At 46.1% G+C, this 15,679-nt stretch overlaps 1 protein-coding gene across 1 annotated transcript; it reads right to left on the bottom strand.

The window, feature by feature from the left end:
- Nucleotides 1–1,873: 1,873 nt before the first annotated feature.
- Nucleotides 1,874–6,513, bottom strand: LOC147217550 (serine/threonine-protein kinase SBK1-like). The gene is made up of 3 exons (XM_086176087.1): nt 6,232–6,513; nt 4,986–5,188; nt 1,874–4,011 (listed from the first exon to the last, which is right to left on the bottom strand). Exons 1-3 carry the CDS (start codon nt 6,401–6,403, stop codon nt 3,193–3,195), a joined length of 1,194 nt encoding a protein of 397 aa, XP_086032213.1. The 5' UTR covers nt 6,404–6,513; the 3' UTR covers nt 1,874–3,192.
- Between the last annotated feature and the right edge of the window lie 9,166 nt (nt 6,514–15,679).

The following is a 15,679-nucleotide window of genomic DNA, read 5'->3' as shown; positions in this document are numbered from 1 at the left end:
GGGAGCCAAAGCGAATCCCCGAATCAGATGATATAACCACAACAGATGTTCTCCATCGAAGAGCCGCAGGGTTCTCCCGCAGGGGTTCCCGATGAGACTTAGAACCACGGTTCTACCTGGACTTTTGAAGGTTCCTGTCATCATCCGATAGGATCCCTGAGGCGTGTGAGATGTTTTTATTTCTGAGCCGAAGGGCTGAAGGTGAAGATGACAAAGTCTCTTCTTTAATGAGCCGCTCATCTTTGCGCTTCCTTCCCACGCTTCCCCCCTCCCCGACACTCTGTCAGTTAAGAGTCTATCTCTGGAAGAACGCAGCACGAAGCTCCTCGCTCTCACCTCATTATCGGTGCCGCCGCGGCGACCTGCTGTCCCGGGGAAGGTGTCTCTTCCCGGGCTGGAAGCGGCTGGGTGAAACGCCACGTGCTGAGTAATCCAGTGGGCTCGGAACTGTTACCATGGCGAAGAGCAACCTCCTCAAACGGGCAAATTCTGCAGGGATAAAAATAGGCGATAAACGATGGGCTCTGAGATGCTAACGGAGGACGTCCGTCCCCGATGACCCCCCACCCCCACCCCACACACACACCCAGCCGGGAACCAAAAGGAAGAGACAGCCTTTGGTTTAGCCGCATTAGGTTAGGTTGCATAACATTTTTATCCAATCCAAACTTTGGAGAATTTGTTATGTTGGACGAAGGACAGGTGTCAACTTAAAGTATACAAATGTAAGTTCATCTGAAACGTCTATTTCCCCACCGTAAGATTGACAAGTGAAGTAAGTCAATCTACTTTTAATTTGGTTGCAAAGCCATTAACATTGTTTATAGTTTACTGTATGCACAGTCATACATTGTTGATAATTATAATTTATATTTAATCATATGTATAGATTTTCATGTTAAAATATTTACAGCAGGGTTAGAAAAGAGTCGACGTAATTTTGTCGACCCGCGTTTGTGATTTTCACACCTGGGTCCAAGAGCGCCAGTTCCTCTCCTCCTGATTGGTCCGTTCACGGACGTCGGCGGTGAATAACAAGGAAGAGAGGTTGTTGAATAGCTGTATGCATGGTACACAAAGTACAACTTCACACCTCTATTGGAATTTGTGTCGCTATTGGATTTCAATACTCCTGTTTTTTTAATTTAAACCCTGCACAGTTCCGCAGAAAATCTGTAGACTGGACGTTCTAGGACGTCACATCGGAAGTTCAGCTTCCGATGACGATAACTTACATTTGAAACAGGCGCTGTGGAGAAAAATACAAGAACGGAAAAGACCGACCGTCGTGCCCCCCCACTCCCTCCGCCCCTTCCGCTTTATTTGCCTATCAAAGACCCCGTCCTCGTCTCCGCCGCCCGTTCCGAGCAGTGAATCCGTAAACACCGAGATCAGTGGGCGCTGATGTAATTGCTATGCTGAACATGCAGCCCTCGTCTCCTGCTCAGCTGTTTCTTCCCTCTTTGTATCCGGGCAGATCTGCAACCAACCCCCACCACCATCCGCCACCCCGGAACCCCCCCCCCCCCCCCCCCCCCCCCGGCCCCATCCCTCTCCGTCAGGGTCCCGGTGCAGTTCAGCTGCATAACAACCAGCTCAGGTTGTCTTGGATCTGCTGTCGAATAATCTCAGCACTGGGCCCTGTGTGTGTGTGTGTGTGTGCGTGTGGTGATTTAACCATGTTGAACCCAGTTCCAAACTCCTCTGGACCTTTGTTGACAGAGGTGAGGCTCGGGGGTGTCAATCAAACATCCTCCTGTGCGTCACCTGCACAAACAGGTGAATTAGCAGCGCGGCGCGTTTGCGTCATCGATAAACGGCTGATGAACCGGCTGCTCGGTCGTTCCTTTTTTTAAATGAAAATCGGGGAGAGAGTCCACAGACAGGAAGTTTATTTTTTTTTTCCACAGGTTCTCGGCACCGTCACGTCATTTCATGCACAAAATTTCAAACACTAATCTAGATTTCTGCAGTATTTCGGTCCCGAAAAGTGGAATACGTCTGTCATTTCTTTATTCTCGCGTTTGCCGTTGTTGATTTTTTTTTTTTTTTTTTTTAATCATGGCCTCAAAAGACAAATCTGTGAATTTCAACAGTCACGGATTTAATTGTTAAACCGCCGCTCTCGGGATTGTAGTTCCCAAAGTACAGCCTGCTCCTCAGGCAACTCATGCAGTTTAAGGAAATGGTTTCATTCCCAGGAATGATCCAGAATGACTGACATCATGAAGAATGTTCTAGAAAGGCAGCTCAGAGACTCATCCCTCCATTTTCACTCTTGCTGTCTTTCTGAATCTGATGAACAGCGCAAGAACATCTAGGGTTGGATGTTGAGAGCATTGAAGGAAGGAACTGGTGTCACTGTCAATGCCCTGTCCACGCATCCATCTGATGGACCACCCGACGATGCCGAACATCTCATTAGCAAGAAAAAATATCTGCCAGCTGACAGAGTTTGCAGTGTTTGTTGCGATATGGAGGGCAGAGGAACCTGACAAACTTCGCTGAGTCGTAGTTTTACACTCCGAGGAGGGTTTGGGCCTCGCGGGCCGACCTGCACCAGACGCTCGGGGTCCGAGACGATACGAGAAGTCACAACTACAACAGACGGTGACGATACACAAAGAAATAGACCGACAAAAAAAAATCAAACAAAAAAAATAAATAACCGGCGCCGTTGCTGGTTCTTCGACACGGCAGAATCCCAAGGAAACCCCTTCACCTCCGAGGATGCGCCGCTCCAGTGCCGACATCGGAGTTTGGTCGCCTGGAACGGATCAGAATTCCGATTTTGGCGGAGGGTCAAGCGGGGAGACGCGTGGAACTCAAGAACGTCCGAAAACACGGGGTCGACGCCTTCTGAACGCGCAGGTTTCTGCTTCCGACAATCAAATATTCAACCGACATAAATAAATAAATCAACTTCAAGTAGAAGGAAATCGGACGCGGATCACAGAGACGATTCTACCGGCATGAATGAAAACATCGAGAACGGTTCCTTCCCATTGAGCAGATCCTCCACGAATGTTCCCAAAAACACGTTTGTTTGCCACGGCATTTACAGAAAGATCGGACGGTTCTGCAAAACGGACCGTCAGAGTTCCTCCTCCGCCCGACTCGGGATCCTCAGACACCGAGAGTCTTCTCCATCGAGAAACATTCCTCCACGCGGGCGCATCTCGGCGGCCATCTCTACACGCAAATCTCGATGGGCGTGGCCACCAGGAGGCGCCCTCGCTCGTTGTTTTCTCTGTTCACGCGTTCATAGCTGCCGGCGGACGGTGAGCTGTTGGCAGACACGGAGGAGAAATGGGTATCCATTATGATGCCGCCCTTCACCGGCACGCAGGGGGGGGACAGCGTCTGCTGCTTTAGTCTGTCCACCAGCACGTCTTCCTCCGATGAAGACGAGCTGATGTCCACGGGAGGCGCGCCGCTCGCCGAGCCGCCGCTCGCCCTGTTGCCGTTTTCATTTTCCGTGTCCAGCATCCAGTTGGGGGTGAAGTAGCTGAAGACCTCCTTGACGGAGCACCGGCGGTCCTGCTCGATGGACAGGAGCCGGCGGAACATTCGCAGCGCGTCGTCCGTGAAACGACGCCACTGTGACGGTGCCGCGCCCGTACGCCGCCGCTGCCAGCGCACGAACTCCTCGTAAAAAGCGTCGGACGCCATGGCTTTCTCCCAGGGAAAGTTCCCGGTCAGCATGCAGAAGAGCAGCACGCCAAAAGCCCACACGTCCGTGCTGAAGTCCACGCTGAAGCCCTCGTGCCGAGAAGTGTCGCACAACTCCGGCGCCGTGTACGGGATGGTGCCGCTCACGCGCTTCACCGGGGAGCCGGCGCGCCGCGTCATACCAAAGTCAGACAGTTTGACCTTCCGGCACTCTCTGTCAAAGATGAGGATGTTCTCCGGCTTGATGTCCCGGTGGACCAGCTTCTTGCAGTGCAGGTACTCCAGAGCGATGGCCACCTGGTGGATGCAACGCTTCGCGACGGCCTCCGGGAGGCCAACCTGGAGAGAAAGGACGGCAGGTCAGTTGCCGCCCGCACTACAGAGTTTTCCGTACCCAGTGGAACGTTAAAATATATCTTACCTAAAGGTTATAAGCTACAAAGAAATTGGTTGTGTTGTGTGTCACATCACAGAGTCTACGGCAGTGGTTCTTAACCTGGGTTCGATCGAACCCCAGGGGTTCGGTGAGTCGGTCTCAGGGGTTCGGCGGAGGTCAAGACACATGGTGATGACATCACTGGCCGCAGGTGATCACGCTACATAGCTCGGCCTATCCGTGCTGCGGGGATTTTGGCGCGCTCGGTTGTAGTTACTTGTGACTGTCGTGATGGTACGTCGTGTGATTTCTTTCTTAATATTTTAATCCCTTCATACTGATTACGTCGGGCAAAAAAAGAAAGCGGTCGGAAGAATACGTACAATACGGATTCACATGTATGACGGAACGTGATTGGAATCGATGTCCTAAACTGCATGATTTGCAAAGACGAGATGAGCAATTCTAGTCCGGCACCGGCAAAACTAAGGGAAGGCTTCCTTCAGCTGCACGGAGATGGGAACTACAAGAACATAGCGCTTGCTGAATTCAAGGTGAAGGGAGCCAGATTCGACGAAAGGGCTACGCTGCCTGTTCTTTGTACCCATCAACGAAACGATCCTCCATCCAATAAAGAAGGGTTCGGTGAATGCGCATGTAAAACAGGCGGGGTTCAGTACCTCCAACAAGGTTAAGAACCACTGGTCTATGGGTTTTAGCATCACTAGCTTCTTCTTGATTCTTGATCCGTGGAGTGATTGCTGCCCTCGTCTTGGCTTCTCAGATTCTCGGTCCTTTGGACGACCTCAACACCGGCAGCGAGTTTTACATTTATCCCAGTAGTGAGGTTACTGTGGCCGTTTAGAGTCAGAAGGTTTCCGGTGACCTTAGCGACCCGGCAACATGGACGCCCTTCGCGGACAAACGGTCATCTCACCTGTGGAGGAATGATGTCGAACAGGTCCCCGGCCAGCGCGTACTCCTGGGCGAAGATGTAGAACTCGTCGGTCTCGAAGGCGATGCCGTACATGTTGATGATGAAGGGACAGGGCGACAGGTAGAGGGAGATGCTGTACTCTCTCAGGAAGCTTTTCAGCTTGGTGGTCTTCTTCCTCAGGAACTTCAGGGCCATTTTTGTTCCTGCAAGGACACGAAAGTATTGCGTAACTCCAAATCTCATTCCTCGCTTCCCTCCACCCTATTAAATGGTTTGGGGGATTTACTTCATGGCTGATTAATCGTGTGAAAGAAACTTAATTAAAATAATCTCAGATTTGATGAATAATTAAAGCTTGATGACGCAGAGTGGGTTTTTTTTTTCCTTTTCTTTTCTGATTCACACTGACGTGGTTTGAAAATCCTGTTCTGTTCTGTTCCCAGGCCCACTGTCATGTTGGGATTTTGCAGGGAAGTGATGTCTGCAGCTGCAGCCATGAGCGATAATCCAATCAGAACAGCGGGGCGGAGAGAGGAAACCTCATCTTTTGAAAGGAATACGTGGAGGAGGCACATTGGGCCGTCAGGTTGGTTCTTAACTTGTCTAAAAAAAGCACAGGTAGTGCGTTCAACAGCGGTGATGGTCACCACCTTCTGACCAACTGGGAAAAAAACAGGGTTCTAACATCGTAGATTCGTTCAGTTCCTTCGTTAAATTTCGAGCCCCATCTTTGGACTTCTGCTTATTTCCTGTTACGGTCTTTTGGTAAAGAAGATCAGGCATTATATCTGCCCAGACGACAGTCTTGTTTGGGTCAGAGGTCAAAGATTTGACACCAGCCCACATGCTCTGTCCCAACACCATTGGAAACCAGAAGGGGCTCGTTGAACCACCCATGCACCTGTCGCTGCTCGGACCCCGACTTCTTTCAGATAAGAAGTGAACCACCTTCAAGAAGAAAACGAAACGAACAAAAAAGGAAAATATCCGGTCGCCACAATTAGATTTGACAAATATTGGATGCCTGAGAACCTTCACTGACCAAACCTTCTGGGTGTTTCGGTCTGCCGGATTCCGAATTTCTAATTCAGTTTCAAGGTTTCAGTCGAAGTTTGCTCTGAGGAACAGATGTTCTCAGAGCGGGGTCACAGGCTGGTCTGAACTGGACTAGACCACACACACACACACACACACACACACACACACTCTCAGAGTGCACTTTACTTGCACTAGTCGCGGTAGTTACCTCTGATCTTGTGCACGACCAGGTCCACCTTCCCATATGTGCCCTTGCCCAGTTCGCGGACCACCTCGTAGTACTTGTTGATGTCCAGCCTCTCCAGGTTCTGAGCCGTGATCAGCTGCAGCTCCTCCAGGATATCGACGGCACGGCGGGTGCCGTGAGACGTGGAGCTCATTCTTGCGGCAGGGTGGACTGGAGATGGATGTTCCTGAACAAGAGGAACAGGAAGGAAAGCTGAGCGCGAGGCCTCGCCCGTGTCGCCATTCTAACGGCGCACAGGGATCGGAGCTCCCGGATTGTTACGCAAGACTTTCAGGTCTTGTGTAACATCCGTGTTCCCACTTTGTGTTTGGGAGGAAATACCTCGACGGAATTCACAATCACCGGTCACTTTATGTTCAGAGGGGGTCGCGGGTTGGGCGGTGACGACCCTGACCTTGACCTTTGACCAGATACACAACTATAACGGCTCAGGAGGTCGGTTTCTGTTTCTGTTACGGGTCAGCTGTCAATCATCCGGGCATTCACGCTCTCATGGAGAATTTCAGAGCCTTGACTGAGCTTATTTACTGCTATTGGAAGGTGGAGAACCTTGCAGAGATCATGGAGAGAACACACACGATCAAATCTTCGAGGTCCCCCCTTTGATCATCAATAAACTCTTCTTCATCAGCAGACACACACATTTGTCGCCCAATCTGTTTGTAGCTTCCACCGTCTGCTGCCAAGAGCAGATCTCTCTGGCCAACTGCTCCCACCGATGGGGGGGGTTATCACTCGTTCATGGGGATGAGGAAGGAGACGGGAAGCTAAACATCCTGAGATCCCGGGATCAGAGGATGAGGGGTGTGAGTGAAGATGCAGTCTCTGAAGAGACATTTTATTCTTTAAAAAAAATAACCAACCTCCGTCAAATATCACACAGCCTGGGAAGCTTTTCGCCCTCAAACTTTTTCTGGGGTAAAAACCAGCCAGACAGTTCCCGTGACATGCGATTGAAAGTCCTGACTGATCAGCATTTGACCATCAAAACCCTCCTCTTGCTGAGAAGTCTTCCAGTAGAACAAGAAACAGACCAATTTCAAGGAAATACTCATTGGATATTGAACATTTTCATGTTTGGTGATTATTTTGGTCTTGTTTTGAACCCTCTTCTGCAGTAGCCCTGCCCGTTAATAGCTAAAGCTAGCTTTAGTGCTCCTGCCACTTATCGCACTATTAAAATCGAATTTCATAAAGCAGAGCTAAACTGCAGCAGTGAACCGAAGCCGTGCCTTTTCCGCTGGCTTTCATTCGGAAAAAACATCGTAAACTGTGTTTATGATTCATCAACACCTTCGACAGATCACCCCGATGAAATGCTGCTTTCCCAAAACGCATCTTCAGCGCAGAAGGTTAGCATCAGCGGACCCGGACATCTGCTGATTTCTGCCGCCGGCGCTATTTTAACCGATTCGGCAACCGAAACGCCTGGAATGATGACCGTTTGATTTTTACTTATTTTATTTTGACTTTTTATTGTTCAACCATTTCCACTTGTCTCCTCCAGACACAGGGCTGCGGTTCTGCTCCCCTCCTTTGTTTTCACGTGCAAATACATAACCCAGTTCTGTAAGCGAAGCTCGATTGTGGCGTACGGTGGCCTGCGACCGACTGGCTGGACGTCCAATGAAACATTAACATTAGTTCTCAACTTCTGATGTAGGCTGACATTTTAACGACTTGTCGTTTTTATTTGTTCGAAGTTGTTCCATCGGTGGATCTTAATCTCTTTGAGGTCTCATTGCAGGGGAATGAACTAGATGTTTCAGGTTGGTACAACCGAAGCATACAGGACCAAACTGAACCACCTGGGTGCGATCAGGAAACGGCTTCAACTTAACATAGGAGACTTTTATACAGGAAAAGCAGGTCAATTTGTGGTTTTCAGTTTGCACATCCAATCACGGACTCTAAACACTGATGCGGCGCCAACGGGAGGGTCTGCAACTCAATCCCCTGAACCCATTCATCCAAACGGAGCTAAACGCTGCAGGTTCTGGGGTTTTGGAGATCAATTACACTTGGGTCATTGACGTCCTGTGACTGTGTTTGAACCTGCCGGAGTGCTGACTCATGCTCCCTCAGTCCACTCAACATCAGCACACACACACACACACACACACACACACACACACAGAGTTCTGCAGCCTATTCTCTGGAACTCTGCCCGGCATCGACTTGTAAAACCGCCGGCACCTAATTAATCATTTGTGATGTGAAAATCAATGCGTCGCTGACTGAAAAGCCTGAGTGAAAACTCTCTCAGGTCATTTGACCTCCTCCAAATTTGAGCTCACAGACCTTCTGCAGGTTCTTCAGATGGAGCTGACGCTGAGTTTGAATCGGTTTTCAACAATACAATCAAAAGGGATTGAATTATTTTTAAATAAAAAAAGCATCACAGCACTGGAGTCATAGGACCTTTTCATTCTGAAGACCTGCGACTGATGAATCACCATGAGTCAGAATCTCCCTCCTGGCTGAACTTTCTGCTCCCCTTTCTGTCTCTACGTGGACGGGGAGAAGAATCCCAATTGATCCCATTTCATCCCGTTTCAGATTTGTCGGGATTAAAAATTTCCCTTGTCATCATCACTATGTACTCTTTTTTTTTTTTTTCCTCTGTGGTTTATGTTGGAAGATTCTTCAATGTAAAAAAGATATAATTACACCTCAGGTACCCAATTTTAATTCAATACGGGGGCAGAGCCTGATGCAGGGTGCAGGGTCTTATTTTTCAATAAGCGACTTTGTCTCTGTAGTGGAGGAAAATCAATTTCATTTCATGATTTTAATTCTTATCTATTTTGACTCTTCTCCAAATCCGAGTGCAAATATTGCTTAAATACTGCAAGTCTTACAGATGGAAATTGTGGATGGTGTTTGGGGGGCAGTAGTCTAAATGTTTACACTGACTGGTAACTCAGGTTTGTTCATTCATTCACTGTTTGCACAAGATATCTTGCGCACAGCACCACAGGAGGCGGAGCCAATCAGAGAGGCGGGGCTTAACCAGGAAGTGGTAAGCTGTCAATCACTCACTCATTTCTATTGACAATTTTCTTCTGGGAACACATTCTGTGGTGTGTGTGTGTGTGTGTGTGTGTGTGTGTGTGTGTGTGTGTGTGTGTGTGTGTGTGTGTGTGTGTACAATGAATATATACATATATACACTGACTTTTGGGATCTCTCTTATTAATATTCATTCATGAATTAATGTGTGTGTGTGTATATACATTGAAGTTTGGGCTCTCTCTTATTGATATCCATGAATTAGTTAATTTATTATTCATTCATTCATGCATTCATTCATTCTCTCCATCATCTTTCTAACAATTAATAATAATAATAATAATAATACATACGATTTGTATAGCGCTTTTCACGGTACTCAAAGACGCTTACAATTACAATTACAAAGAATGTTGACGTTAATACCTTTTGTGTCTTTTTCTTTTCTTGTTTCTTGAACATCAAATATTGGGATAAAAATACAAACAAAAACGCACTCTTGTTCTTCATCAGTTTTTAAAAATCTCGGGAGCTCTGCGCTTCAAATTTGCTTCGTTTCGAACGAAATCCCTTCATGCCTTTAGAGGGCCGGGCTTAACCTAGCAGGCAGGACAGAACACCAAAACTACACATTATCATCCATCCATCTGTCATCTGCAACTTATCCTTCTTATTTCCCTTCATGCTGTAATGTATTTGTTTGCTGTTCATTATTATTTACAGGCTGTTAGCGATAACGTTCAATAATCCAAAAATAATGCCGTAATTAATCATTCATTAAACATCATATGTGAGTACATACTGTGAATGTATGAATGTGTGTGTCGATGTATATATATGTGCATGTATATGTATGCATAAACATACAGAATATATGTACATACCTTTATCCATATATTGAGAACATATATTCTGCACTTATAGATGTAAATATATATGTATACATATGTACATTTATTTTCAGGTATGTATGTATACGAGTCCATGCGTATGTTGCCTCCTTCCTTCATTCATTCATTCATTCATTCATTGTGTATTCAGGAAGACCAAGAACCAGAGAACCCAGGCAGAAGAACCCGAGGCTCCAAACAGTGAGGAACCATGGAGAGATTGAACTGGGAGCCTCCTCGCCGCGCAGTGAAAGTGCCAACCATCGCGCCACCATGTGTCTCTACCGCCTGTCAATCATCTCCCTGAATGAAGGTCCGTGTCTGATCGTACGAAAACTACCGAGGTTCTCACGATGGAAGAACTTGGGTAGTTTTCTTGAACGTATTTTAGTGGTTGTTCCCGACAGGAGATGTTCTGCGGTGACGGAGAACCCCACGTTTGCTGGAGGGGCAACGGAAAGGCCCTGACTTTCATGCGTCTCGACACAAAAAGAAAAGCGGCGTCCGAATCCGACACGCGACTGGGTTTCTGCTTCACCCGGAGATGTTCTGGCTCGGTTCTTCTTTACTGAGAGCTTTCTTTCATGGCCTCCTTCTAGATGTTCTGCATCTCCGGCCTTCCGTTCGAACATTACATTCATCTCTCGTGATTCAAACCAAACCGCTAGAACCTGGAACCTCATCTGCAAGCGATGAACCTGACTGATCTGCTTGGAGAACCCTGGGGGTGGGGAGGAGGGCTCATTGTTCTGCGTGAGAGGCTGCACAAAGAGCGTTCTTTGCAGACACAAAGCAGGAGGAACGCATTGGACCGGGAGTGCATCTCTTCTAAGGGACAGGGGCTGAAGTGGGTCGTGGGGTCCCGGGTGTCCCGCGGGTCGTCACTTCCCTGCGCACCGGTGCAGAATCTAGAACCGGATCCGGCTCCTGGATCTGGACTACAGTTGGATGGGACTGTTCTGTCACATGCAGCGGGAGACTCCAATCTACACAACCGATAGTGTCGATAGAGCTGATTATCGGATTATCGATCAGCTCATCGATGGAATCGGAGAAGGAAGAGAAAGCCGCTCCTTACCTTCCACGGTGCTTCTTCCAGCCCTGGAGGGGTTTGCGCCTGTCCGGACACGTACCGCGACGAACGTACTGTCCCGCAGAAGATGCGTGAGGATGCGTTTGCCCGCGGCGGGAGCGCTAGACGCGTGCGGGTTCCTCCGCCGATCCGCTCTCTATTGTCTCTGCGCTCACCGGTGGCCCCGCCCATCGCCGCCCGCGGCCAATCAGCGCGCAGAGCGGCTGCTCCCGCTCCTGCCTTCCGGTGCTGCGGGACTTTTTAACAAGACGGAGCGATGGAGTTCGTCTACGGCGGTTATCTCGCGTTCACCCCGAGAAATACCGCGATATTCGATTATTTGCTCTTTGAATACTCTCAGAAAATACATTTCCAGTCAGAAAAGACGCGCAAACCTGTCACAACCACGTTCCCTCGGGCTACCGCTAGGTGGCGACACTTACGGTCCAAAAATCCGTTCGAAATAGGTCACATGACCAGCGAGGTTTGATTGACAGGCGGTTGACAAACGCATATTTACTAAACATTTCAAAATGTCACAGACAAGAAACGTCCAATTTACGACCTGAAAACTCGCCAATGTTGTCAAATCATTTTACCCAATCCAACATCCAATATCCAGGGCGTTATTATGCCTCTATTACCATGATGAGAACGGATTGATATCAGATTATCAAAATTCAGATGAGACAAACTCTTCGGTTTCCAGCCCGCTGGAGGATTTAAAGGGCTTTCACCTTGTTTGTGACATCATGTTTCACCGTGTCACGCCACGGGTGAAGGCTGAAGCACAACGTGTACCCACAGCAGCTCCTTGGATTAGCGGATTAGATCGCGGCGGCGGCGGCAGCCAAAGTAAACACGTGCATGACGTCACGCCACCATCGAGCTGCTGATTGGTCCAGAACCAAGGGCTGGTTCTGCATCTGATAATAATCCCACAAGAAACTGGTTTTAAATATGTATCAATCAGTTCCATCAATTTAAAACAAAACCAAAAAAAATCTATCTATCTATCTATCTATCTATCTATCTATCTATCTATCTATCTATCTATCTATCTATCTATCTATCTATCTATCTATCTATCTATCTATCTATCTATCTATCTATCTATCTATCTATCTATCTATTTTCTAGTTACTATGGAAACACACTATTCAGATGTACTAGAACTTAATGTCAAGAAACATTGTCATGGATTGTCATGATACCTGTTTGTTCAGCTTTTGTTGTTTTTGAATTAACTCAGTCTTAGAATTTGACTACAGATATGGGGATTTTAAGATTACTTTAAGCACATAGGCAGCAGTAGTATGTGTTTTTTTTTTTTTTGCTTTGTTTTCTTTTGATTAGAACTGCAATAAATTGGATACCCAATTGAGAAGTGCAATAAATTCGATTGGTGGATACCCTTTCCTAAATCTTGAAGGATTCTATATGGAGCTCTGTTTTGTTATGTAGAGTAACTTTGTCACAGTGAAGTGTTTAATACATTACTTTAGGCTACTTTGGGATTTGCCATTGTGTTGATGCAGGCCTTGTTGGGGATGTGCAAAATATCTATCTGTCTGTCGGTCTGTCTGTCTGTCTCTGTCTGTCTGTCTGTCTGTCTGTTGATTAATTTGTTATCAATCAATATCAATACATGCAAAAGCAGGGGATGATTACTAATTAAATATTTGATTGTTTGAATTTAAATGGTAAAAAAAAACAATAAGTATAGAACGACATAAACCACATATAGAATAGGACAGGAAATTGGGTTACCATTATTTTTATATATAGAGAGAGAGAGAGAGCCTGCAATACAACTAACTGTTCCCGCTCAATTCCAGGTAAAAAAAAAAAAGAAAAAAAAAACAGAATTCATTGCACCCCAAACCACACCCCCAAAATTCCCAGCAACCCCCAAAATCACACAGAAAACCAAGCATCAACATAAACCCCAACATTCGTGACTCACAACTATATACATATACATATATATATATATATATATATATATATATATATATGTAATGGTTAGACTTTTCTCAGTCTCTGATTTCAGTAATCTGATAATCTGTAAGATTAGCGGCAGTCTGACCATCATTGGTGCCCTTGACATCAACTCCCTTGGATGAGCCCTCTGAGGCAGGGGAGGACGGTAATTGAATTTTTTAAATGTAATTAAAACATATCATTTTACATCATTTGTAAAATTTTTGTCAATTAATTTCCATACAATTACATTTTATTCATTTTTTTGTAACATTTGTTTCTTATTCATCCCTTGATTTAAACATTTACCAATGCATTTATTTATTGAAACATTTATGTTAGTTTTATTATTATTATTATTATTAATTCAGTTTTGGTTTTCATTGTCAGTGTTTTATCAGGAGTCTTTTTGACAAATGTCCTTTTTTAATCATCCTGACTGATGGGTCATAGAGGAAGCTCCTTCCTGCAAGGAGGGAGGGTCCCTGATTGGACAGCCAGGGTCACATGACAGGTCGAGTGCTGCACAGCATCCAGCACAAGCCTGTCACACTCCTGTTTTTAATAAGTGAATGGAGTGACAGCTGGGGACCCACGATCCAGGTTGCGCCTGAGACTCCCAGAATGCACCGCATTGCCATAACCCAGCTCCTGGCCCGATTACAGACATGGGGGGGGGCTCTGCCTCAGATGACCCGGTGAGCGATCGCCTATGATCGACTGCAGTCGATCGGTGATCAATACCTTTTCAACATCGTCACACCACTAAGGCAAGCTTTGCTCAGAATTAGATATGTCTATAGGCACAATTGTTTACGTTAGCTGCATCCTTTGGTGTAAATGCTGCGCAGTGAAACCTGGTCATGTATTTTGGTGGTTTTGCTCAAGAAAACGCCACCCTGAGTCACAAAGAGGAAGGTTTCTGATAAATGTCTGAAAGGTCAGGGCTGTTCCAACCGGGAACGTGTTCCGTCTTTCAGCCCCTCAGGGTCAACCCTCCCTTCTGTGGACGCAGAGGACAGAATAAAAACTAGTACACCAGAAAACATCTGCTGATACCCCCCCGCCCCGTCCGTGTGCACACAAATACACATAGCAAATTGGAGATCCCCGCAGCACGTGCACCCTCCTCCTTGGTATAATGTCAAACATTTAGTCACGGCTGGCTGCTCCCAATATTCAGATTATCGCCAGACTGCAGCGGGTCAGACTATTCAGATTATCAGTGGACTGCTGGCACGTTGAATATTTTGACCCATTGTATTCTGCTGATAATTTGAGCATACAAATTATAGGCAGACTACAGATACTGAAGTTTTTGAGTCTCTATAGCAGACCTTGGCATTTTTATGGCCCGCTAGCTACATTCGGCCCGTTTCTCTTTTTTATCCGGCCCGCCAAACTATTTTCTTTAAATATTTTCAGTCGTATTTTCATTCAATATTGAATTTAGAAACTCCTTATTTTTTTCTTTTGTTTAATTGTATGGATGATTACGTACAAAATAATGTTGGTCCATTTATATGATCATAAATGAAATAAAATGCCCCAAAATTTAAATATTTAAATTGCAATTTTCATTTTTTTCGATTTACTTGAAACCTAGTTGGTCCGCGCATAAAAATTTAACAAGAAATGTGACCCACCAGCCAAAATAATTGCCCACCCCTGCTCTATAGTCTTCTGATAATCTGAACATTCTGATTTTAGTCGGGCTGCAGACATTTAAAATGTTCAGATTATCACCAGAATAGGGATATTCAGATTATCAGCAGATTATGGACTGATTATTGTCAGAATACAGGCGCTCAGAATGTTCAGATCAGCATCAGCCTTCGATGGGTCTAAAGGTGTTTTCTCGTCACTGATATCAGTTTCGACATTGGATTAGATTATTTGGCCTCAGAGACAGTAATCTGAGTTAGAAAATGAGTGAGCGCTGACCCTTAGTGGACGGCGGCTGCAACGCTCTGAATATCCGAACCTCTCGCACCCTCACTCCACTTCCCCTTTCTCTGATTTTATTTAGAGGCCTCGTTGCCCTGGCAACCACTTAACATTGTGATTCACCACCAGGCTGCGGGAGGGAACCAGACAAACTGTAGGTCGAAGGAAAGAAGGTCAGTTGTGCCACAGGAGGGAGAAATGATTAAAACCGACGTCATCCGGAATGGCAGCTTCATGTGTTTGTCCACGAACACACGCTGCAAACAATTTCCTCAATATCATCTATTATATTATATTGTATATTATTGTAATTATATATTATATTTTGGGATAAAATGGATTAAAGAACAGCAGCTGAGACTTGGATACAACTGGATCAACCAGATTAACTGTAATAACCCATTCATGAAGAAATCACAAATTATGGATTAGAATGATATAATAATACTCTCTGGTTCCTGTTGTTAAATCATATAAAGTTCACGTTTCAATGATTCTCTAAGCG

The sequence above is a fragment of the Fistularia commersonii genome, chromosome 28, assembly GCF_037954325.1.
Source record: "Fistularia commersonii isolate RoL2024-O1a breed Wild chromosome 28, RoL_Fcom_v1.0, whole genome shotgun sequence".
NCBI classification, from domain to species: domain Eukaryota; kingdom Metazoa; phylum Chordata; class Actinopteri; order Syngnathiformes; family Fistulariidae; genus Fistularia; species Fistularia commersonii.
This window is presented reverse-complemented; position numbering and strand designations above follow the sequence as displayed.

Excerpts from the sequence above, each read along its gene's own strand:
- LOC147217550 (XM_086176087.1), bottom strand. The coding sequence starts at position 6,403 with ATGAGCTCCACGTCTCACGGCACCCGCCGTGCCGTCGATATCCTGGAG. Across the intron at positions 5,189-6,231 it reads GGTCGTGCACAAGATCAGAG|GAACAAAAATGGCCCTGAAG; the intron begins GTAACTACCGCG and ends GTGTCCTTGCAG. Across the intron at positions 4,012-4,985 it reads TCGACATCATTCCTCCACAG|GTTGGCCTCCCGGAGGCCGT; the intron begins GTGAGATGACCG and ends CTTTCTCTCCAG.